This window comes from Bufo bufo, chromosome 1, assembly GCF_905171765.1.
Source record: "Bufo bufo chromosome 1, aBufBuf1.1, whole genome shotgun sequence".
In the NCBI taxonomy this organism is placed as follows: Eukaryota; Metazoa; Chordata; class Amphibia; order Anura; family Bufonidae; genus Bufo; species Bufo bufo.
The window spans coordinates 712759559-712784684 of NC_053389.1; the positions used below are offsets into that span (position 1 = coordinate 712759559).

Here is a 25126-nt window from a genome sequence, read left to right on the forward strand (position 1 = left end):
TAGTGATGAGAGTAATGCGCTCCCCAACCCCCAAGGACTTGCATCTGTTGTGACAAACACCTGTTCTTCCGAATTCCATGGCATAGGTGATTTACTTGTTTCCACCACAGAAGAGACTGGTTTACTGCAAAGGGAATCAGAACTGTTTGTTCCAATGAACTCTGGTTTCTGTCCCAGCAGGTTAATACCCAGTGTTGCAGAGTTCGAGAGTGGAACTGAGCCAACTTTACCGCAGGAATGCAAGAGGTTTAAGTCCCTAGTAGTCTCATAGCCTCTCGTATCGAACAAAATGGATGACTTTGAAACCTTGAGACTTTTTCTACCACTCCCGAAACTTTTTGCTCTGTAAGTGACGTCCTCTGACGAGTGGTGTCCAGGGAGAGGCCCAAGAAAATTATTTCCTGGGACGGGACCGGCTTTGATTTTTCCCAATTTATTAGCCATCCCGCTAGATACAGCGTCTGGCAGGTCACTAAGAGATTGTTCTCCAGTGACTGTCTTGTCTCGCCTACTATCAGTAGATCGTCTAGATAAGGAACAATCAGGATGTTTCTCCTTCTCAAGTGGGCCACCAGCTCCAGCATCACCTTTTTTGAAGACTCTTAGGGCCGAGGTTATTCCAAAGGGTAATACCTGGAACTGAAAGTGGAGCAGATCTTTCCCCAAATAGACCGCTATCCGCAGGAATTTTTGAGACTGTTTGCATACGTCTCTTAAGTCTATGGAGGCCAAGTGGTCTCCCTTTTTTAGCAGATTCACGGTTGATCTTATCGTTTCCATTTTGAATTTGTTGTATTGGATGAACTTGTTCAAGTTTTTTAGGTTTATTATTAACCAATATTTCCCGTCCGGTTTTTTCACTAGAAAAACAGTTGAATAAGATCCCTGACCTTTTTGAGAAGGTGGAACCGGAATTATGTCTTTTTGAGCTAGTAGCTTCCGAATCCCCTCTTCCAGATTTGTTTGAAGAACGGTTGTTTTTTTAATTGGAGTTACCCTGAAAATATTTGAGGGAGGAGGAAGACGGAAAACTATTTTGTAGCCTTCTGATATATTTAAGACCCAAGGGTTTGTTGTAATCTTTTCCCAATAGTCTAGAAAAAAAAAACTTAAGTCTCCCTCCTACCTGAGCACTGGTGTCATTGCTTTGACGGTTCCATATTCTTTGTAGAGAACAAGTATCCTCTACTCTTCTGGTTTCTTCCCCTTAACCAGCTCGAATCCCTATTTGTTTTCTTTGCTTGGAAGGGGGTCCCTTTTTTAACCCTCCGAAAGGGAAATTTCCTTTTTCCGGAGTCCCTGGGAAAGGTTTTCTTTGAGTCGGAAGCCTTTTCTAGGATGGATTCTAAATCTTCCCCAAACAACAAATTACCATGAAAAGGCAAGGTACATACCTTTTAGTTTTGAACTGACCTCTCCCGATCAAGACTAACCAGAGGGACCTTCTTGCCACGACCGCTAACCCAGATGCTTTTACAGCTATCCTGACTGATTCCGCAGTGGAGTCAGATAGGAAATCCACAGCTTTGAATAAGAGCGGAAAGGAATCTTTTAGACTATCATATGAATTTCCGCTTTTCAGCAAGGATTCTAACTGCGTGAGCCATTTCTTTAGTGATCTGGATACTGATGTTGCAGCTAGGTTTGGTTTAAACAGTGCCGCACAAGCTTCCCATGTTTTTTTTGAGGGTTTGATCCGTCTTTTTATCCATGGGGTCTCTTAATGATCCCATATCCTCAAGAGGTAAGGCGTTTGGACCTTTCACTAATTTAGATAGGGAAACGTCTATCTTAGGACAAGCTGTTAAAAGGGCCTCATCCTCACTAGAAAAAGGTAGCCGTCGCCTTATTGTCTTAGGAATGAACAATTTCTTATCCGGGGATCTCCATACCCTTTTAATTAGATCGTGCATATTTTTATGTACCGGAAAGCCTCGGTTAGACCTCTGCTCAAACCCACTGACCATCTCGTCATGGACTGATCTGCGGACCTTTTCCTCAGAAAGATCCATAGTGGCCCTAACTGCTTTAATTAACTCTCTGGTATCCTCTGATGAAAAGAGTTTTTAAATTCTGAATCAGATCCAGAATCTTCGGACCAGAGTTCTCCTGATTCTGAATCTTCCTTTAATTCAGAATCAGACATTTTTGTCGCTGGTCCCTGCGCCTGTTTGGAGCAGGAAGGGATTAATGAGGTATCTGACATAGCAGCTCTGATTTCTTCCCTAATTGTGTTTTTAAGTTCTTCCTTTAAGGACGGAACTAATTCCTTAGAAATATTGTCAGTGCACTTTTTACAAACTTTCCTAGTAGAGGAATCTGAAAGTTTAACAGAACAGATACTGCACTTTTTTGCCCTCTGACTAGTTTTAGCTTTCAGAGCACTCTCTCACTCTGCACACATACAGAAAGAAAGAAAACATATAAGGATTAAATAACAATATACTGCCTTAACCCTTGTCCTGGTGGTATTACTCACAGGTACAGATCCCTGAGTGGTCTCCATAACTTCACCTGGATCCAGCATGTTTCAGGGTAACAAGCAAGCTTACTGTCCCCCCCTTAAATAGCTTTACCTTAAGACCTCAGATCAGAGGACGACCTCCGTCATAATCTTGCGCGATTTTTGAATCTCCCGCCGCCGGCGGCATGCGATCCACCGCCGGAAGTGCTCTCAGGCCCCATACCGGAAGTAAGCCTGTGGAATGCATGGAGCGCATCCACTTCCGGTGACGACACTGAGCGCTGGCCATGCCGGATCGCAGTGTGGAGCTTAGCAACTGACCGGAGGGACTCCCTGAGCGTCCGGTCCCACGTGGACCTGTCTGCCCGCGCTAGCAGCAGGTAAGAGACAGGTCTTCAGAGCCCGTTTCTCCCAACTAGGGTTCGGACTCTGCTGCCTCTTCACATGGTATCCTCTTTCTTCATGGTCGGCGACCATAAGGGAAAACCCTATCTCCTACCTGGAGGGACAGGAAGACACTGAGGAGGAGCCGGAGGAGAGTCAAATTTATTCTTCCTGTCCCTACCTGGTTGGAGGCGGGTCATCTCTCATGGTATGCAGTCATGGAGGATGAAAGGGAAAACAGACGATATGCATATTTATGCCATTGTATTGCATTCATTTGCAGTGATGCACCATCTGAAGTGTTAGGCTACAGGAAGGTTTTTGCTGTGTCAAATTGACATCAAAATCATGCGGATTGTTACATACAGAATTTCTCCAGATGTCACAGAATGAAATCTGCAGATAAAATCCACACAAAATTTACATGCTGTGGATTCCATGATCTGCACAGTAATTTCTGTACAAGAAATATCCACAGTATAGATGACACTTTCACAATTCCCACTGTGTGCAGGTAGCATTATGGTCACAGGTTTAGTGTACATGCCAGGAGATTCTGATGAATACACCAAACATATTCAGTCTTCTATGGCTCCAAAAGAGTGAACACACTCAGGCAGTATGGTAACATTCAACTGATATACAAAAACATTTATTGAAATAAAATTTACAGTGGGACATCACAGCTCAGGACCCATTTACAATTGTGTCTTCATCCATCTCCTCTTCTGCTTCCTCTGAAATGAACACATCAGTGCCTGGGAATTGTACAAAAGAGACATGTGAACAGTAAAAATGATCGGTTGTGCTGCTCTACTACCTGACCTTTAAAACCGGAATGCAACAGCCGCGATGGGACCACAGATCCACAGCAGTCCAGGAACAGCAATGAAAGAAGATGATCACAGCAGCATATCCAGTGCGTCATTTATTGGAAGCCTTGAGTGCACACACAAAGTACGACGTTTTGGCTACGCAAGTATTACTTGACAAAGGCTACTGCATAGCCGAAACGTCGTACTTTGTGTGTGCACTCAAGGCTTCCAATAAATGACTCACTGGATATGCTGCTGTGATCATCTTCTTTCATATGTGAACAGTAAAGTCAGCCTAGTCATCTACATTGATGCCTAAAGACTGAAGTTTATCGGTAAACCCTCTGCATTGGGATTCTGACTCTAAAGGAGGCCGACAGGAACTCCTTCCTACCCCCTCCCCGTACAGGCTTGGCTAAGCATGTACATGTTCTCCAGTGAGTGGGGAATAAGCTGCTACCAGACACCTTTGATGGTGCCTTATGTCCCTTGAGAACAAAATCAGGCATGATATAAACCAACATGCCAAAATCATGTTCTCCATCCACAAACAATGCGATTGTTGGACACACATTAGATGGTCGGCTGACATTCATCTTTAGTTAAGGACATATATTGCATTATCTTGCCCCTGGGTGTCTTGTCTGTCTTTCTCAAAAACAATGGCTTAGCAGCTATCATCTGTTAGTCTATTACAGTGTTCCTCAACTCCAGGCCTAAGGGCCCACATTCCGGTCATATTTTAAGGATTTCCTTGGTATTGAGCGTGTGATATAATTAGTGTCCATGCATCAGGACTTACCACATGTATTCATTCTGTGGGACATTCTCAAATTGTGACCGGCAGGTGGGCCCTGAGGACTGGAGTTGAGGAACTCTGGTTTATCAGACCAAACAGAGGAAGTATTTTATTGCTCTGTGAAATTCTTCAATGATCACCCTGTTCTCTCTCCATCTTGGCGATTTAGTTGTCCCATTGCTTAAAGCAACCCTCTAGTTCAAGGGAAACTGTGACCTAGTCATCTTTTCAGTTGCAGAGCCGCAAATCCCCAGGCTCCTTCTGCCAACAAAGATGGCTTTACTGCTTCTCAGACTATCTTGTGTAAACTGCATTTGGCAGTCCAAGACACTTGCTTCTTGTCCAGCCCTGATCTTGGACTGGCCAGCAGTGCCGATAAGACAAGTAGTCTAAGAACGTGTGGCCATCTTGGTTGTTAGAAGAGGAGCCTTGGAATTGGATGATCTGCAGTTGAAAATATGACAAAGAGGTCACCAGATCAGGTTTTCTTTGTTCCCTAGCTTGAACCATAGGTTCATTTTTACTTTAGCCATGTAAGTGAAGCAAGGCTTTTATATCTGCTTGACATACAGCCGGTTGGAAATACTCAAACAATTTACTCTATGCTGAAAGTTTTAAGATAGATTGAAGAAAGTCTTACCTGGAGCACGGTCTTTGCCAGGAATCTGACCAGACTGCAGCAAACCTTTGAGCCTCTCCACTTCTGCTAGGGTTGTAGCATTGGCTATGGCCGTCTGTAACATTACCATGTAAACGTTGGAAGAATTACAAATCTAATCAACCACCAATAAAATCTCTCAAAAATGTTAAAAGTATATGTTTAAAACTATCTAGGAATCTCTGGTGCACACACCACTGTGTATGGAAGTGAATAAAGCAACTGTCACCGCAGACACACCCAGCATAGATGAAGTCTTATTTTTCTCAAAAGACAACAACTAACTCTTCAGCGGTAGGCTGGGCATTCTTCTCATGGACACCATGGCATGCCCAGAAGTCATTCCAAAAATGGACTGCCTTTCTTATGTGTACTTATGTGAAATTTCAAAAGATGAACAAGATACTAGAGGGGTTGCCTCACAAACTCATCTCATTTTCAGATGGGAAGACATGAGTGAGGTTATCTTTAGGAGAAAGTTTAATGCCTTGATATTAAGCATTTCAGAATTTTATATTAAAAAATAAAGATCAACAGTTCTTCGGCAAATTCAGGTCACAAGATAAAGTTGAAATGTCAACAGCAAACTAAAACAGTTGCAAAAGGGACAATGGTTTTAATTTGCTGTTGACATTTCAACTTTATCTTGTGGCCTGAATTTGCCGAAGAACTGTTGATCTTTATTTTTTAATATAAAATTCTGAAATACTTAATATCAAGGCATTAAACTTTCTCAGAGACTGCTAATGATGCACCAAGCAGCTTTAATACCTTGATGGCTTCAACATCACTGGGTGAAGGGCCAGATTTCTTCTTTTCAGCTTGTAAACCTGCACCGGGCGTGAATCTATAAACCAAAAAGGCGGCAAAAGTTTCAACAAAAATCAATTCATAAACAGTTATTGGCTTCTCTCATCTTTCAGTGGTGACACCATGAAAGTGATTTCAACCCAGTGTAGTATCTTATCTTGGTTAACAACTGATACATAAAGAAAGCTTCTTCACAAGCACCTTGTGGGGAATAGATCTGTGGTCTCTGAACACTGCATAATTATATGGTCAGAAGACAAATTTGTGGATAATTTAGAATTAAAAGCCCTGATTTGCTTCTCAGTCATTTGGCGACTTCCCATGATGCAAACACCGCCATGATTGTGGGTTTACAGTGCAGGATATGACGACACGACGTGTGCCATTTCCAGCATTCCTTTAGCAAGATGTGTGCCTGAGGAAGGTGCTTATGAAGGAAACTTTCAAGCTTCAGAGAGAAATTCGTATCTTACGTTCTTGATCTCTTGGCAATATCCTTTGCAAGCTGTGCACCCCGCTTGCCCTTGAACATACTCGCTGCTTCCTCTCGCTCCTGAAGCGATACCATACACAGAGTTAAATCAGCAACAGCAAAGCGAAGACTGGGAACTAACTGCTCAGCAGTCGTCTTGTTACAACAAAAACTTATGTATGTGCTCATAGACTAAACCAAAGTGAGCCGCCCCAACAAAGTCAGTGGATGTATGGGACATTTAGTGCCTTACATGTACAGAATATTCCCCTGAGGATTGTCCACTCTCAAAAGGCTATGGTCAAGTTTAAAAGGAATTTACACCGAGGAGAAGTTGTTGGAATCAAATTAAAAATGTTCTATGTATGAATGTAATGATATAAGTGATTACAATATTACTGCAAAAGATATATATTGGGGAAAACTAACATTGGAAGGAGGCTCTAGTACCTGTTGGGCCACCTCTAACCCAGATATAAGATATGGTAGGACATGGAGGCATACAGGTTCTGTATGGTATCCTGCGGCACATGTGCCCACAGATTTTACAGCTGAGCTTGCAGATCTGGGATCGGAAACCTTTGGCAACCCATCTGCTGTGAAACTACAACTTCCAGCATGCAAACAGGGAAATTAATGAAGAATTCTAGTAGTTGTAGTTTCAGAAAAGATGGGAGTGCTGAAGGTTGCTGCTCCCTGCTGCAGATTCTGCACTCTTGTAGGGTGCTGAAGCTGGCGACCCAGCTGCTCCCATAAATGCTAAGTTGGCGATAAATCTGGTGACTGGGCAGCCAAAGAAATGCTGTAATCTGGTGGAGACATTCCTGGGAAACCCTTGCTGTGTGGGCGAGCGTTATCCTGCTGAGTTGTAGTTTTGCAACAGCTGGAGGGCCGCAGGTTGGGCATGCCTGTTGTAGAGAGATCTGGTAGTGGTCTGTGCTCCACTCCCATTTGAAACAGCATGCATGCTTGGCCAACATCTTAGACAGCGTTCACATCACCGTTTTGTTTTTCTTTCTTCTGATCCGTCATCTATTGCACTCATTTTGCATCTGTTTGTGTCAGCTCCGTTAAAGATCATTTTTTATTTTTTGACACAAGAAAAGGTTTCTCTTGCAGGACTTTCTCTCTCGTCCAAAATAACAGATCTGACGGAACAGACTCAAACGGATGCAAAACCAATGCACAAAATAAAGGATCATTAAAAAATAAATAAATCTGAAAACAAAGCAAACAGTGATGTGAATGTGGCCTTAATAGTTTAACAACTATCCTGCCAGATTAGGCTCCCCCAGCAGAACAAATGAGCTGTTAAATCACCCATACAACGTAGCCGAGTTCATAGGTAGTTGTAGCTTTTCTGTGAATCGCTGCAGTCTTGTAATGCGGTTTTTGTTCGCACGTTTTCACAGTTGAAATGTAATATAAAATAAATGTTTCATTTATTAAATCTGCAGTAATACGTGTGTGATGTTGCCATGCTGTAATTGGCCTCCTGCCACATTAACATTACGTCTGAACTAAACCCTACAATGAGATTACGCTACGGAACCCATTTTGGGCTACACAGCAATAATGTCAAGTGAGGAGCAGGAAGTGTCAGCTTATGGTGATAACTGGAATATTTTTTATGGCTAGTTTAAAGGGAACCTGTCACCGGGATTTTGTGTATAGAGCTGAGGATATGGGTTGCTAGATGGCCGCTAGCACATCTGCAATATCCAGTCCCCATAGCTCTCTGTGCTTTTATTGTGTAAAAAGAACGATTTGATACATATGCAAATTAACCTGAGACGAGTCCTGTCCCTGACACATCTCAGGGTAATTTGCATATGTATCAAATCGTTTTTTTTTTTTACACAATAAAAGCACACAGAGCTATGGGGACTGGGTATTGCAGATGTGCTAGCGGCCATCTAACAACCCATGTCCTCAGCTCTATACACAAAATCCCGGTGACAGGTTTCCTTTAAGATAAAAACCTGAATTAAAGGATTATTTCCTTTAAGTGAATGTATAGATTGCAGAACACAGATCCTGGTAAAGCCTTTTCCTGACAGATTTATGGACATGACAAATGTGATAAGAACGATAGAATGTGATAAGAACAAGCCTTTAAGGGACCAAGTGAGAACTCTGACTTTAGTCTGCAGTGCAGCATAGGGAAACTTTTAAAAGTTTGTGCAGAACAGGCAGCTCTCTGCTATAGAGAATATCAACCAGTGCCAAACAGATTACCGAAGACAACTTACTGATAGTCTGACTTTCTGGAAGTCCAGCACACGGACCTGTGGTACCTTGAAAACGACATACAATCTGTAATGTCGTTTGTTAATGACTGGATTTCTTAATAAACTGAAAAAGAAAACAATGAATGGTTATGGTTACTGGAAACAATGGTTACAGGAAGAGCAACCATGCCTAAGATGTGCACCACGGGTAAGGCCACATGGAGTAGATTTAGGGCTCATGCACACAAACGTATTTTCTTTCCGTCTCCATTCCATTTTTTTTTGCGGACCGTATACGGAACCATTCATTTCAATGGGTCCACAAAAAAATAAAAATAAAAACAGAAGGTACTCCATGTGCATTTAGTTTCCGTATGTCCGTTCCGCAAAAAAAAAATAATAGAACATGTCCTATTATTAGTACTGTTCTATTAGGGGCCAGCTGTTCCGTTCCGCAAAATATGGACGTCATCCGTATTTTTTGCGGACCGCAAAATACATACGGTCGTGTGCAAGAGGCCTTAGGGTGGCGAAGAGCTGTGCCATGATGCTTTCGATTAAGTTTTCAAATCCACTTATTTTTTCGTTCACAATCAGCTTTTTTTTTGGCGGAATACGTTTTAGTTTCTAATGGTGCCATTTAATATTCCATACAATGTATTGGGAAGCTAGGAAAAATGATTAATGGGGTGGCATTGAAAAAAAATGCAATCGCGCCATTCTTTGATTCGCAATATATTCTGACATATTTCTATCTATGGAGGTATGAGAGTGCCCTTTTTTGCAGGGTGAGCTGTCGTTTTTACCGATACCATTTTGGGGAATGTAGGACTTTTGAATCACTTAAGACTTAATAGGAACATAAAAGGTCTTGTCTCATCTTGCCGTTACTAAGGCGAGATGAGAGACATTCCTGACCACCAGCCGGCCGGGAAACAGCAGAGAGCACCGTCACTCACTGTTTTAGTGGCAAACATTGCGGTGCACGGAAGTTATCGAAAGAACATAGAACAGCAAGCTATGCCGTTTCAGAGTTAGGGAAACCGTATTGCTTGCTATACTAAGGGCTCTTTCACACTTGCGTTCTTTTCTTCCGGCATAGAGTTCCGTCGTCGGGGCTCTATGCCGGAAGAATCCTGATCAGTTTTATCCTAATGCATTCTGAATGGAGAGAAATCCGTTCAGGATGCATCGGGATGTCTTCAGTTCCGGACCGGAACGTTTTTTGGCCGGAGAAAATACTGCAGCATGCTGCGCTTTTTGCTCCGGCCAAAAATCCTGAACACTTGCCGCAAGGCCGGATCCGGAATTAATGCCCATTGGAAGGCATTGATCCGGATCCGGCCTTAAGCTAGACGTCGTTTCAGACGTTTAGCTTTTTCTGAATGGTTACCATGGCTGCAAGGACGCTAAAGTCCTGGTTGCCATGGTAAAGTGTAGTGGGGGAGCAGTATACTTACCGTCCGTGCGGCTCCCCGGGCGCTTCAGAGTGACGTCAGGGCGCCCCACGCGCATGGGTGACGTGATCACATGGATCACGTCATCCATGCGCATGGGGCGCCCTGATGTCATTCTGGAGCGCCCCGGGAGCCGCACGGACGGTAAGTATACTGCTCCCCCGCTCCCCACTACTACTATGGCAGCCAGGACTTTAATAGCGTCCTGGGTGCCATAGTAACACTGAACGCATTTTGAAGACGGATCAGTCTTCAAATGCTTTCAGTTCACTTGCGTTTTTCGGATCCGGCGGGCACCTCCGGCAAATGGAGTGCACGCCGGATCCGGACAACGCAAGGGTGAAAGAGCCCTAAGCCGTTTCCATATCTTCCATGAACTGCAATGTTTGCTACTGAAACAGCGAGTGCCAGTGCTCTCTGCAGTTTCCCGGCCGGCGGGCAAGACTGTCTCAACTCACCTTAGTAATGTCAAGATGAGACAATGCCTTTAAGTATGGCAGGCCTTGAACACTTCAGAAGGCACTGATAATCTTGTTTGGAGACATCCAGGTACTGGAATCAGCCTGGTCCCAGGAAAATGAGATTTTTGTAAAACTTACCAGTAAAATCTCTTTCTCGCTCTTCATTGGGGGACACAGAGACCGTGGGTATAGCCATGTCCTCTAGGAGGTGTTGACACTAGATAAAGCTATTAGCTCCTCCCCTGGCAGCTATACCCCCTCCAGCCTGGAGAGAGAGCTTCAGTTTGTGAGAAGCAAGTAAACCAACGAAAAAAAGTGGAACGGCAACAATGCCAAGAACCGAACTGGGTTCTAACCAGCAACAGCCACAACTGTGGCCGAACAACAATACTGGGTGGGTGCTGTGTCCCCCAATGAAGTGCGAGAAAAAGATTTTACTGGTAAGTTTTACAAGAATCTTGTTTTCTCGCCCATATTCATTGGGGGACACAGACCGTGGGACGTCCAAGAGCAGTCCACAGGGAGGGAAAACCACAGACTCATGGAGCAAGCACCCCTGTAGGCCACTAAGAACTGCCGCCTGCAAGACCATGCGGCCCAAAGACGGCACCCGCCGATGCATAAGTATGCACCTGGCAAAATTTAGTGAATGTGCGTAAGGAAGACAGTAGCCGCCCTGCACAACCGAACCTTGAATCCTCCGAGCCAAGAGCGCCCACCGCTCTGGTGGAATGAGCCGTGACACCGAAGGGCGGAACCCTGCCCCGGGCGCAGTATGCTTAAGCAAATGCAGATGTGCAATTGCCACCCTGGAGGCCGCCAATGCCTTGCGAGGACCCTCCGGAATGACAAAAAAAACGGAGACACAGCAGGCCGGAAGGAACCGGAGGCTGGCTAAAAGAAAAAAAAAATAAAATTGTCAGAGCCCTGACTACGTCCAAATGATCTTCCTCCCGTTGCCTAGGGTGCGATCGGGAGGGACACAGTGATGGAAGGACAATTTCTTCATCGAAATGGAAATCAGAGACCACCGTCAGGAGAAAGGAATGAACAGGCCGGGGAACTGCTTATCCTTGTCAGAACCAGGAGCTTCTCTGCAAGAGAGCGCCGCAACCCGGACATCCATCTGATGCATGTGATAGCCACAAGAAAAAAAAACTTCCAGGACAAGAATTCGAGCGACACCTCCCGCAATAGTTCAAGGGGAGAATTCCAGAGCACTGAAAGGACTAAGGTCAGATCCCAAGGCAGTAAAGGAGGACAGTATGGAGGAACCGTATGTGCCATTCCCTGAAGGGGGGGTATTATGGGCCCCGGGCGAGTCAGAGGCACCGAAGGAAAAGGACACAACGTGGAAACAGCCACAGTATCTACTGGCAGCACCGAAATACCATTAGAGGAGGAATACAGGGCACCTGCGTGTATCGATACTCGCTACGCTCCACTTGTAGAAGAAGCAAAAGGGATCTATAGCCGTGGCGTAGTTGAAGTGCAACATCCAAGATGTGTAATTATTCCCCACGGTAGTGGATCAGTTGTGGAAGGGGCAATGTTGCAACTATCCCACCAATGAAACGGCAAGCACTGCACTCAGTGGTAGTGTAATACTCCACCATGAACGGTGACAATGCAGTAATGCATCTAGCAGGAACTGAATCCAAGTAGAGAGAATACGCCTCTTACAGAAAGGGCAAGGCATAAGGAGAGTCCCGTATCAATACCCCACCTCCGTAAGGGGGCAAAACATACAGTAAACACTGAACCAGGGATAATAACATAGCGCCACCTATGGAAGAAGGCTAATGTCTACTGTAAGTACTGTCCCCGGTGGGAATCCAGTTCCGCCACCTACAAAAAGGGGGGGGGGGGGGGGGGAACGACACCTACTGCCGGCACTGAAACAGTTCTAGTGCGGTTAGACCCCAATAGATGGAGGTAATATCCAAGGGAGTACTGCATCCAGTAGTAGTGCAAATACTCCGCCTAAGGAAGGGAGTAATGCATACGACAAGTACTGTTGTCTACTTCGGACACCATCTTGGAAGATCGCACCGGATCACGGCAGAGACCGAAACACTGATCCCACTCCCCCACCCCCCCCTTCAGACCGAAACCCCCCAGGGAGGAAGGGTTGGGGTGTGGAGGAGACCAAGGAGGAAATATATCCTGCTCTGGCTTGCTGTGTACAGTCTCACCTCTCAGAATCTTGCCCATGGCAGATGCAGGCTCGCCGGTGGGAGTTATCAACCAAACTACCCAGGGGTGGAATGGGAACTTCTAGAGGTTCACTCACCGGATTGCGCAGGCGGTGCTTTATCAACCAAACGACCCCGGAGGGATGATTGGGAAGTCCAGAGATCCACCATTGGAGTGCGCAGGCGGTGCTTCTCAACCAAACGATCCCAGAGGGTGATTGGGAAGCCCGGGGATCCACCATTGGAGTGCGCAGGCGGTGCTCATCAACCAAACGACCCCGGAGGGTGATTGGGAAGGTCCAGAGGTCCACCATTGGATTGTGCCGGTGGAGAATATCAACCTAACGACCCTGGAGGGTGATTGGGAAGGTCCGGATGTCCACAATTGGATTGCGTACCAAACAACCCCGGAGGGTGATTGGGAAGGTCTGGATGCACACAAGTGGAGTGCGCAGGCCGCGCTTTATCAACCAAACGACCCCGGAGGGTGATTGGGAAGGTACGGATGTACACAATTGGATTGCGCAGGCAGTGCTTGCACCAGACCGCCCCCCTCCCCGGGGATGAAGTGTGGACCAGTAGGCCGCAAGCCGGGGCCTAACATTATGAGACACGGCCGACTGCGCGGCCGGAGCACCGAGGGATGCGAAGACAACGCTGCAAGTGCGCTTACAAGACACAACGCATCAATGTTGAAAAAATAGCGCCGGCCGGAGTGAAGGCGGGGCCTATTTTCGGTGCCCGGACCCAGTGCTGGCGCTAGCCTCCTGGAGCAGCGCGCTCCTAGGTGCCCGCATCCAGGGGTGGATTATCGCGGAGAAAGGGGAGAACAGAGTTTCTCTGTAAGTACTCCATTTAGCATCCGGATCAAGCGGTGTGCACAGCCGCCAGCTGTGCTAAGCAGCGCCAGCGGGGGACATGGCCATTAACCCCCTATGTGCCCATGTACCTTAGGCACAGAAGGGTAGGGAAAAGGCTGGTAAAACTGGGGTAGTGAAACTGGCTTGGTAAATAAAGCCCGTGTCTGGCCAAGGAGTGAGAAGGGAGGGAGCTGGCAATGAAGCCCATCTGCTTTGCCAAATAGGAAGGAAGGGGGTTAACATACTCACCTAGTCCCGTGTACTCACCTAATCTTCCTCCTCTTCACTTCACCCTCCCTAAGTGGGTCACCTCCTCAGCAGCTGGCACCGGAGTGGCAGGAGTCTGGTATGGCGGGAGGGTCTTCCTCTTTGGCAGACCTAGGTGACCCCTTGGCTGGCGGGATGCAGGGGAGCGAGGCTGCCCTGGTCCACCTTGTCTTCTGTGGGGGAGGCAGCAGTGCGGATGACCGGCACTGGCGCAACTCGACCCCGGGAGAACAGGGAGGCGAGGCGACCACTGTTGTCCCATCTGAAAAAGAAGGAAGAAAATAAAAAAATCTTCAGGAGATCCCTGCAGAGCAGGGAGGTCTTGCCTCCTATTGACACTAGAAAAAAACTGAAGCTCTCTCTCCATGCTGGAGGGGGTATAGCTGCCAGGGGAGGCGCTAACAGCTTTTACTAGTGTCAACGCCTTCTAGAGGACATAGCTATACCCACGGTCTCTGTGCCCCCCAATGAATATGGGCGAGAAATTACCTCTTAATGCTGTAGTCGTAATGGACCACAGCAACTGAGGGGGTTAAGTGTCCACATGATTTTCCTAGAAAAATGATGTTTCATCTGCAAAACTTTATCCATTAAAGGGGTTGGTCGGTTTATATTACTAGCTTCATATGGACTGGTAATAGCACAAGCATGCAGCTAGTAATAAGCATGATTAAACTATCAGCACTGATCTGGGGACGGACTGTTGAAGCGCACATAGACTGGTACTTGTTTCTATAGTGTGCAAGCACGGCCAGTGCTGCTGGATTGCAGGGTGATGGTAACCCCTGGATATGAGCAGTGATTGAAAAATGAATCCAGCCAGCAAAGAAGGCAATATAGACAATCACAATACATTAGTAAGTGCCTGGTATTAACTTTCTCTACATGATAAATACCACTTGCTGGCGTAAGACAACCCCTTTAATTAGTAAAATATTTACAGTATATTACTTACCAGAGATAAGTGAGATTCTTCAGTGTTGACAGATTATCCAAGTCACCCTGAAAAGAAGTGCAAAAAAATAAAAATAAAGTGAAAGCAATGTAATAAACTGCAGCGCTACTAATAAAACACACAAAAGAGAGAAATCTTACCAGTTCCAGAATACTGTTATTTGTGAGGATCAGCTCTGTGAGATTAGGTATAACATGTTCAAGTCCTTCTCCAATGCGGCTAGAAATGACAAAAGACAGACTAACTATTCTGCATCTACAACACCAATCTAAAACTGATAAAAGCAAATATTCACCTCAATGCCAAGACAAATCCAAACGGTTTATCTATACTGCACAATGTAATAAAGCAAAAACAAACACAGGGACCATTCACAGCGCTTTCTTCAACACCACAATAATGCATGCAGGGTTTAGAGTGAATTCTGAAATTCACAACAGACATAGCGTTGTTTGCTTGGCATTTTTAGAGTTTCTGACAAAACACAGCGTGCTGTGGGTAAGGCACAGTATCGGGCATCTGTCCTATCTATGGAAGTTGAAAATGCCTACAGCCATCAGGCCATCCCCTACTGAGCCTATACATAAGTGTATATTCACACACAGACTTATTGCGAAAATCCATGCACTTGCTGCAGAAACTCCTTTGAAATGTATAGAACAGATTTTCAGTCTACAATTCTCCCATATGTGAATTTACAGATAACGCCTGGATATTTTTTGCCCCATCATATTCTGCCAAATGTTTGGCCAAACGTACCTGGAAACCAGGAAGAGCCACTAGACCTGAGGCGTTGAGGCCATCATCTGCACAGATGGTAACCAAACATTTTCAAGGATGTATTATATAAATTGGTGCCAAAGGGGTTGTCCACTTTTTACTATTCATGACCTATCCTCGGGATTCGTCATCAATATCAGATCGGCGGAGTCCAACTCCCTACCATCCCCCCGCCGATCAGCTGTTTGAAGAGAAGTCAGCGCTCATACAAGCTCTGCCTTCTCTGCTCACCTGCTTGCCGCAGCAACTGAAGCGGTGAGCAGTGTAATTACAAGTATGGCGTCCTCATTCACTTCTATGGGATGGCTCTGTCTGTTCAAGTGAATATTAATATAAATGTGAATGGGGACGCTATACTTGTAATTACACTGCTTACCGCCACAGTTGCTGCAGGGAGCAGAGAAGGCAGAGCTCGTATGAGTGCTGCCCTCTCTTCAAACAGCTGATCGGCGGGGGTGTGGGCGTCAGGAGTTGGTCCCCACTGATCTGAGGTCATCAGTAGTAAAAAGCAGACAATAAGCTTCTACAATCATATATTGGACGTCTTTATTCAGTGCCTGCATGTATTCATACTACAGCGCCTGGATGCTTCCCACTGAAGCTCAGACCGAATGTGGCGATGCTGCAAACTGGCATTACCGGCTCAGAATAATACAAGGAGGGGTCATAGGTGGCACAGAACCAGACCACAATGAACATGGACCATCTTACCATATTCTGTTATTGTTTAGTAGTAAGCATTTAAGCCTCTTCAGCAGAGGAAATCCATCCACCTTCCTGATCTCATTGTCTGAAAAATCTATGGTATCAAACTGGTCCAGTGTGGCCCCAAGATTCTCAATCACTGGGATTTTATAACCTGAAAAGAACAAAAATAATTTATTAAACCACACATATATAATAATTTCCCCACTAAGACTCTGGCGAGCATTAAAAAAAAATAAAAAAATACTAAAGTGCTGCTGTGAGGAGTATGGTGCCCTTTACAGGCTACTTACACATCCGGAGCTGTGCTTACCGAAACAGGATATAAATAATAGTATGTCTAGTGGATGGCACAGCTCAACCCGTGCCATCAACAGCGGGTACTGGCTGTAATGCCGGAGGCCAGAATTACCTTAAATTCTGGCTGTTTAAAGGGGATATCTGAGAGTTTAGGAAATCGTCACCAGTGACCTCCCTACACTGCTGTTTGCATGGACACACAGCTGTGGTTCTCCTGATTAAAACACTTTTTGTCGTTTTGAGGCTCCGTTCCAGAGTTATATTTTTCCTTAATATTTTTTTTTTGTGCAATGAGGGTATCGCCATTGCTCTTGTTGAACCAAGAGCACCACTCTTTTCTGTGACCAGCCCCTCCCTCGGCACTTTGCCACTGCCCGTCATTCAAGGCAGCCAAGAAGAGGCTGGCCACAGTAAGGAGTGGAGCTTGAGTGCACAAGAGCAATGGTGACACCCTCATTGCACCAAAGGAAAAATATAAAACTGGAACAGAACCTCAAATCAATAAAAAAAAAAAAAAAAAGTTTTAATCAGGTAAACCACAGCTATGTGTCTATGCAAACAGCTGGATAGGGAGGATGCTGCCTGGCCCTGTCAATCAGGACTTGGAGGGAGGCGATAAGGTGGGAGAACGGAGCCTCTGGGAGCAGGAACAACATCCCCCCCCCCCCCCCCCCCGAGTCTAATTAGCATATTATAAAAGTTTGATTTCTGGCATAACGGGGGCATAAATAAAAGTAGGAATAGGCTAGTTAGGTTTAGCTGACATTAGCACATCGCTAGCTTAATAGGGTTAAATCTGGTGACAGAATCCCTTTAAACCCCCACTGCGCTGGCCTTTGCTTAGGCTACATTCACATCTGCGGCATTGCAATCTGGCCGCCAGTTCTGGCAGAGGAAGTCGGGCACAAAACACAGCATGCAAAGTTTTATCTCTGGCAAATTCTCTGCATATTTGCCTTTATAGTTAATGGGTCCTGCGGGCTTTCTGGTTACATCCACCGCGCCAGAGTACGGTATTCCTCCAGGAGGTTTTCACAGAACAGCCCGGAATCGCTGCCGCAGATGTGAAACCAGCCTTAGTTTTCTGCAGCCATGATGCACTTTACATCCACAAGTCAACTACAATTAATCACTGGCCTGAGCGGCAATGCCAACATCTGACAAGTAACCAGCTGTGAGAGTCACATGACGGCACATCAGTCTGGTGGGGACGGGAAAAGACGCCATTGTCATGTGACACAAATGGCAGGTATCTTGTATTACTTTTTAAGACCGAGACCCCCCCTAATATTGTGCATTCCTGGTCCACAGTGATCACATAATCAGTTCTAACACATTCACAAATGGGTTCGCATCCGTTCCGCAATATCGGGAACGGGTGCAGACCCATTCATTCTCTAAGGGGCCAGAAGAGATGCGGACAGCACACTATGTGCTCTCCGCATTTCCGGACCGCGGCTCTGCAAAAAACAGAGCATGTCCTATTCTTGTCCGCAATTGCGGACAAGAATAGGCAGTTCTATGGGGGTGCCGGCCGGGTGTATTGCGGATCCGCAATACACTACGGACGTGTGAATGGACCCTAAAGGGGTTTGGTCACTTCAGCAAATACAGGGCTCCAGATGGCGACCAAAACCGTCGCCAATGCGCCTTAAAATTTGCAGATGGCGACAAGACTTTTTAGTCTTGTTGCCATTTGCGACTGTACCGCCGCGATCCTGCGCAGCCTAAGTTCCCTTCACTAGCACACCGCACAGTGGAGAAGGAAGGAGTCCCTCCCTCTCCACTGTGACGCTGCCGCCACTACCAGCAATGGGGAGATAGCAGGGAGAAGGAGGGGAGGAGCTGTCGCCACTGCGCCGCCAATGAATGTAAAACATAAGTGTCGGCAGCGGTATCGCAGACCGGGCACCCGGCCTCAATAACAAGGCAGGCGATCCGCGGCCATTAACCCCTCAGGTGCCACAGATCACATGCCCTGTTATTGAGGCCGGGTGCCCGGTCTGCGATACCGCTGCAGACAATTGTATGAAGGAGTCAAAGAGGACCTTTCATGGGTCCAAAGAATATGAACTTATCAGCAGGCTGCATAGAGCGGCGCCCAGGGATCTAAGTGCACTTACTATTATTCCTGGGCGCCGCTCCGTTCGTCTGCTGTGGCCCCCGGTATTTTCAACATTCAGAGGAAGGAGGAGGAGACGCCAGTGTCCGTCCTTCTCCCTGACAGCAGCGCTGTCCAATCACAGCACAGAGCTCAGAGCCAGGCAGGTTTTTTTTCTCCCTGGCTCTGAGTTCTGTGCTGTGATTGGACAGCGCTGCTGTTATGGAGACGGAGAGACACTGGCGTCTCCTCCTCCTTCCTCTGAATGTTGAAAATACCGGGGGCCAGAGAGGACGAACGGAGCGGCGCCCAGGAATAATAGTAAGTGCACTTAGATCCCTGGGCGCCGCTCTATGCAGCCTGCTGATAAGTTCATATTCTTTGGACCCATGAAAGGTCCTCTTTAAACATTCATTGGTGGTGCAGTGCGCTCTCCCCAAGCCTGTCCCCCCCCCCCCATTATCACTGGCCACAAGTCGTCGTCGTCGCCCCCCATTATCACTGGCCACAAGTCGCCCCCCCCAATTATCACTGGCCACAAGTCGTCGTCCCCCCCCCATTATCACTGGCCACAAGTCTGTCCGTCCTGTCTCCCTCCCATTGTTATATGGTGGCCACAGTGTCCCCATCCCCTTCATTGGTGGCAGTGGCAGATTACACTGCTGGGGCTCAGATAGTTACCATGGCAGCCAGGACGCTACTGAAGCCCTGGCTGCCATGTTCAGCTCCCTGCTGATGTGTGCACAGAGCCCAGGGCAGCAGGGAGATGTGTGAGATCCTATTCACCCTCATAGAGCTCTATCAGGGTGAATAGCACAAGGGATGAAAAGATCCAGGTTCTAGTCCCTAAGGGAAGAAATGGTTATTAAAAAAAAAAACTAAAAAAAAATACAAAATACTAAAAGTTTAAATGGCCCCCTTCCCAGTTTTACATATAAAATTTACAAACAATAAAGAACATATTACATATCGCCACGTCCCTATTAAAATATTAAAAAAATATTTCCGCTCGGTGAAGGCAGTAACAGAAAAAAAAACTCTAAACCACGCAATTCGCCATTTTTAGTCACCTTGTTCCCAGAAAATGTCCCTGGATGTGAGAGGCATGTGGTGCCGTTTTCTCCTATATGTAGTGCACCTGCGTCTCATCTTCTCAAAGTCCTTTTTTTTTTATTATATGCATTTTAAATTTGGCGACTAAAAAATTTAATTTGGCTCCTAAATTTTTTAGTTTAGGAGCCAATGGCTCCTGGTCATTTTTTTTGGTCTGGAGCACTGAAATAGCATTTATCATGTAGAGAAAGTTAATATAAGGCACTTGTCCATATTGCCTCCTTTGCTGGCTGGAATCATTTTTTTTCTATCACATTATACACTGCTCGTTTCCATAGTTACGACCACCCTGCAATCCAGATGGTCGTGCGTGTACATTATAGGAAAAAGCACCAGCCTATGTGCACTCCCACAGTCCCAGCCACAAGCTAGCACTTTACCCTATAGTGTGCAAGCATGACCACCACTGATAGATTGCATGGTGGTCGTAACCATGGAAACGAGCTGTGTATAATGTGATGGAAAAACAAATCCCGCCAGCAAAGACGACAATATAGACAATCACAATAAGGGACGAGCGAATAGACTTCGGATGAAACATCCAAAGTCGATTCGCATAAAACTTCATTAGAATACTGTACAGAGCGAGCGCTTCGTACAGTATTAGGGTCCATTCACATGTCGGCAAAACGGGTCTGCATACGTTCCGCAATTTTGCGGAACGGGTGCAGACCCATTCATTGTCAGTGGGGCCAGAATGTGCATTTGCGGATCAACACTTCCACATCCGTTTCCGCAAAAAAATAGAACATGTCCTATTCTGGTATGCAATTGCGGACAAGATTAGGCATTTTCTATCAGGGTCCATTCACACGTCCACAAAATGGGTCCACATCCGTTCCACAATTTTGTGAAAGGACCCTTAGAATGTATTGGCTCCAATGAGCCGAAGTTATTTCAAAATGGGAAATGGTTTTTAACAGTAGAAATTTATTTTTGAAGTTATTACGTGAAGTCTCGCGACACTCTGCGAAGTAATAACTTTGGCTCATCAGAGCCAATACATTCTAGTACTGTACAAAGCACTCGCTCTGTACAGTATTCTAATGAAGTTTCATCCGAAGTCGATTCGCTCATCCCTAATCGCAAGCCATTAGTAAGTGCCTTGTATTACCTTTCTCTACATGATAAGTGCCACTTACTGAAGTGAGACTACCCCTTTAAGGCCCTTTTCCACGTGCACATATCCATTGCATCCAGCTAGGTGCCGGTGAAGTGGATGGAAGAGACCCTCCAGTGTGACACTGGGTCAGGGGACCCTCACCATCTAGAGGTGCAGGGAGCGGAGAGCACAGCGCCCCTCACAGGCAATAACCTGCATCACCAGAGGCTCATGCACCGGAGCCGTCGGCTGCTAGTTCTGGACCTATGCTTCCCACCCACGGCCAGATTCTTACCCCGCAGGTCCAGCTCCCGGTCCCGCACCGCATTCGTGTACTGAGCCGCCTGCTCAATGAGATCTGCCGTGAGCTTCACCATGGCGCCTTCACACAACCACAACACGCCGCACAGAAAGCGCGCTCAGCACAGGACGGGACGACTAGGCCGCGCTACGTCACTTCCGGCAAGAGTCCGCACCAATCACAACACGAAAAATGCCAGGCCAGACAGAAAGAGTCGATCAAAGAATAAATCGAGCGCCAAATAACTGAGCGTGCCGGGTAATAGTCTGCGCTCTGCGTCCTGCACGAGTGGGTGTCAGTCTGCCAGCTCGCGGAGGATGCATACATATGTAGCTGGCGGGTCATTATCAGGAGCAGATATTTAACACCTGCTGGCGGTGATTTGTTTCATATAGAGCTCCAGGACCTTTAGGGGGGGCATATATTTAAAGGGGTTCTTCAGGAATTACACATGGATGTATAGCTATAACTCCCACTACAGGAAAGATATCATATAGTATATAGATATATATATATATAATGGGGAGGTCGGGGGGTGGTGAATTATCCCTATATCACCCTAGATATTCCTTAGCCCTGGGCTGCCCCCTGATGGTGGAGGTTCCCTGTCCCCGTACCTAAGACTGATATACCCCTATTATGACCCTACAAAAAAAAGGTAATATTAAAACGGTGGTATCAAAATAATAACACAAAACTATTGGCGCAATATAAGCTCCTAGATATAGAGAGAAAGCTAATCAATCCACAAAATGGTATAATGACCCGACGCGTTTCACCTTTATATAAAGGTTCATCAGGGGGTAATACAGACGTAAACATAAAGCAAGGTAGGGATCAAGAGATAGATAAATAAACCGATGTCAAATGATAATACTTAGCTCCCGGACACATGAGTGGGACAAGATAGTCCCCACAGATCATACTTCAGAGAGGACTTTCTTTTGTACCCACCACCAAAATTAATGTGTTTACATGGTTTAAAGACCTGAACCTTTTGTAGAAGACTGAAATTGCATAGGTTCTTCCAAAACACTAACAGACAAACTTGTACAGATTTGGGCATAAATATTGATGCGTCCCCTGATCTCCAGACCCTGATGGATTTATGGGAGGAGGGATCTAGGGAAGCTGGGGAGGGCCCTGACACTGACCTGTGTCCCACTAGCACCAAATTGCCCCCACCTTTTCATTCTGAACACATAGATATATTTCTACGTTTGATTGTCTCAGATCTGGAACAATTATAAATAAGGTCAACCGGTTCATCAAAACTTATCTCAATTGGAACTAATTGCTCTGCGTAACCTGGAAAAAGATAACCGGATCATAATTAAACCCTCTGATAAGGGTGGCAATCTGGTCATTCTTGATCACTATAAATATCAGAAAATCTGTTTGGATCTACTTCATGATAAGAATAGTTATACCATTTTGCCCACCGATCCCTCCACCTTATTTCAAGCACAATTAAAATCTATCCTTCTTTGGGGTCTGCAACTGGGGGTTATCAACAATACGGAATTTACCTTCCTGTTCCCCAAATCTAATTGCGACCTTATACTGTTTACCTAAAATACATAAGGGGTTGCATCCCCTTAAAGGTCGGCCTATTGTTTCCGGAGTCGACTCTCTGACACATCACTGTCATCATTACCATCTTTTACAATTGACACTATGGATTTTCTCCGTAAAATTGAAACCATAACAGTGGCTCAATCCTGCTTCTTAGCAAGTATTGACGTCGAATCGTTTTATACATCAATTCCCCATGACAAGGGCTTAGCAGCGACTTTACACTATTTGAATACCAGGGGCATTCAGTTTTGCAACAACAGTTTCATCTTATGTCTGTTAGAATATACTCTCACACAATGTTTTCATTTTTAACAGATCCTTTTACCACCAGCTCAGGGGGAAAGCTATGGGGAGCCCCTGTGCCCCCACATACCCGTATTTTTCGCCCTATAAGACGCACCGGCCCATAAGACGCACCTAGGTTTTTGGGGAGGAAAAGAATAAAAAAAATATTTTTAACTAAAAGGTGTGCTTTTGGTGGGTTTGGAACTAATGGTGGTCTGTGGATCGAACTATTACTGGGGATCTGTGGATGGCACTATTATGGGGGGATCTGTGAAGGACACTGTTATGGGGGATCTGTGGATGACGCACTGTTATGGGGGGATCTGTGGATGACGCACTGTAATGGGGGATCTGTGACGGACACTGTTATGGGGGGGATCAGTGAAGGATACTGTTACAGGGGGGATCTGTGGCTGACACTGTTATGGGGATCTGTGGATGGCACTGTTATGGGGGATCTGTGGATGGCACTGTTATGGGGGATCTGTGGATGGCCACAGACCCCCCCACCCCATAACAGTGCCATCCACAGACCCCCCACCCCATAACAGTGCCATCCAAAGACCCCCCCACCCCATAACAGTGCCATCCACAGACCCCCCACCCCTTAACAGTGCCATCCACAGATGGCCCCCATAAAACTGTCATCCACAGATTCCCCCCCCCCACCGCTCCAGTGCTGCAGTATACAAATATAAAATGTCTCATTCAATTAAAAGTGATTAAACATGCCCCCTCACTCCTAATATTACCGTACACCCTAACAGCTTCTGTACAACGCAGGCAGGCCGGGCGGCCGGCGCGTCACTCACTGACGTCACGTGCCTGCACCGCCTGCTTCATTTATAAAGTAGGCGGCGCAGGCACGTGACATCAGGAAGTTACGCTGCCGCCCGCCCGGCCTGCCTGCCTGCATTCTACAGAAGCTGTTAGGGTGTACGATAATATTAAAAGTGTGTGTGTGGGGGGGGGGGGGGGCATGTTTAATCACTTTTAATTGAATGAGACATTTTATATTTGTATAGTGCAGCACTGGAGCGGCGGGGCCGGAGTACAGTGACTGCACCGGCCCCGCCACAATTACTGGCCCCCAGCTCCTCCTCCCAGTCCCACCCAGCTCGCTCATACATGGCAGCCTGCGATTTAAAAATTTCAGCATTCGCCCCCATAAGACGCAGGGGCATTTCCCCCCCCCCCCCATTTTTTGGAGGAAAAAAGTGCGTCTTATGGGGCGAAAAATACAGTATGCTAACCTCCTCCTGGGCTGGTTGGAGGACACCTAGGTCTTCCCAGATCATCAAGTCTGGTGGAACAATAATATCATTTTTTGGACCTGTTATATCAACGATATTTTCTTGATCTGGAACAGCAGTAAAGAGAAATTCTGTAGGTTTGTAAAAACGCTTAATGACAATGATGTTCTCAGTTTTACCTTCGAGATACAGATGGAATATATCACCTTCCTTGATGTGGAGGTTAGAAACTGCAAAAGTAACCTGGTCACCTTAGTGTTTTGAAGACCAACCGTTACTAACAATATTCTCCATTGGAGTAGCCATTATCCCCCTGCAGTTAAAAGGGGAATCCCCAGGGGTCTATACTTGTGCAGGCGTAGAAACTGGGAGACGCTAAGATGCCTGCGTTTCCCCCGGTCTTTTATCAGATGGATCCAGCTGCTGTATCAAGCCCCCAAAGCTCGAGTAAGGGTAAACGGTGGGCTGTCCCAACCTTTTAGCTTACACAGAGGCACCAGGCAGGGCTGCCCCTTGTTGCCGCTGCTGTTTGCCCTTATTATGGAACCTCTTACTCAATTGATTGATAATAGTTTACTGATAGAGGGATGGTCGATAGCAGGAATACAGGAAAAATTGTCGCTGTATGCAGACAATATGTTAGTATATTTGGCAGACGCCAGACCTTCTCTAGAGGCACTTTTGGATATAGTAGATGAATACGGGAGATACTCGGGCCTCCGGGTGAACTGGGCCAAATCTAGTTTGTGCTTAGTAGATGTAGAGGTCAGTTCAGATGTA

At 46.1% G+C, this 25126-nt stretch overlaps 1 protein-coding gene across 1 annotated transcript; it reads right to left on the reverse strand.

Annotated features, from left to right (window-relative positions):
• Positions 1-3453: 3453 nt before the first annotated feature.
• Positions 3454-21386, reverse strand: SNRPA1 (small nuclear ribonucleoprotein polypeptide A'). The gene is made up of 9 exons (XM_040414260.1): positions 21225-21386; positions 16320-16467; positions 14969-15047; positions 14829-14875; positions 8655-8757; positions 6404-6483; positions 5892-5967; positions 5103-5196; positions 3454-3606 (listed from the first exon to the last, which is right to left on the reverse strand). Exons 1-9 carry the CDS (start codon positions 21304-21306, stop codon positions 3536-3538), a joined length of 780 nt encoding a protein of 259 aa, XP_040270194.1. The 5' UTR covers positions 21307-21386; the 3' UTR covers positions 3454-3535.
• Positions 21387-25126: the final 3740 nt, after the last annotated feature.

Coding starts and splice junctions, on each gene's coding strand:
- SNRPA1 (XM_040414260.1), bottom strand. CDS start 21,306: ATGGTGAAGCTCACGGCAGATCTCATTGAGCAGGCGGCTCAGTACACG. Junction 16,468..21,224: donor CCGGGAGCTGGACCTGCGGG/GTAAGAATCTGG, acceptor TGTTCTTTTCAG/GTTATAAAATCCCAGTGATT. Junction 3,607..5,102: donor TGGCAAAGACCGTGCTCCAG/GTAAGACTTTCT, acceptor TACAATTCCCAG/GCACTGATGTGTTCATTTCA.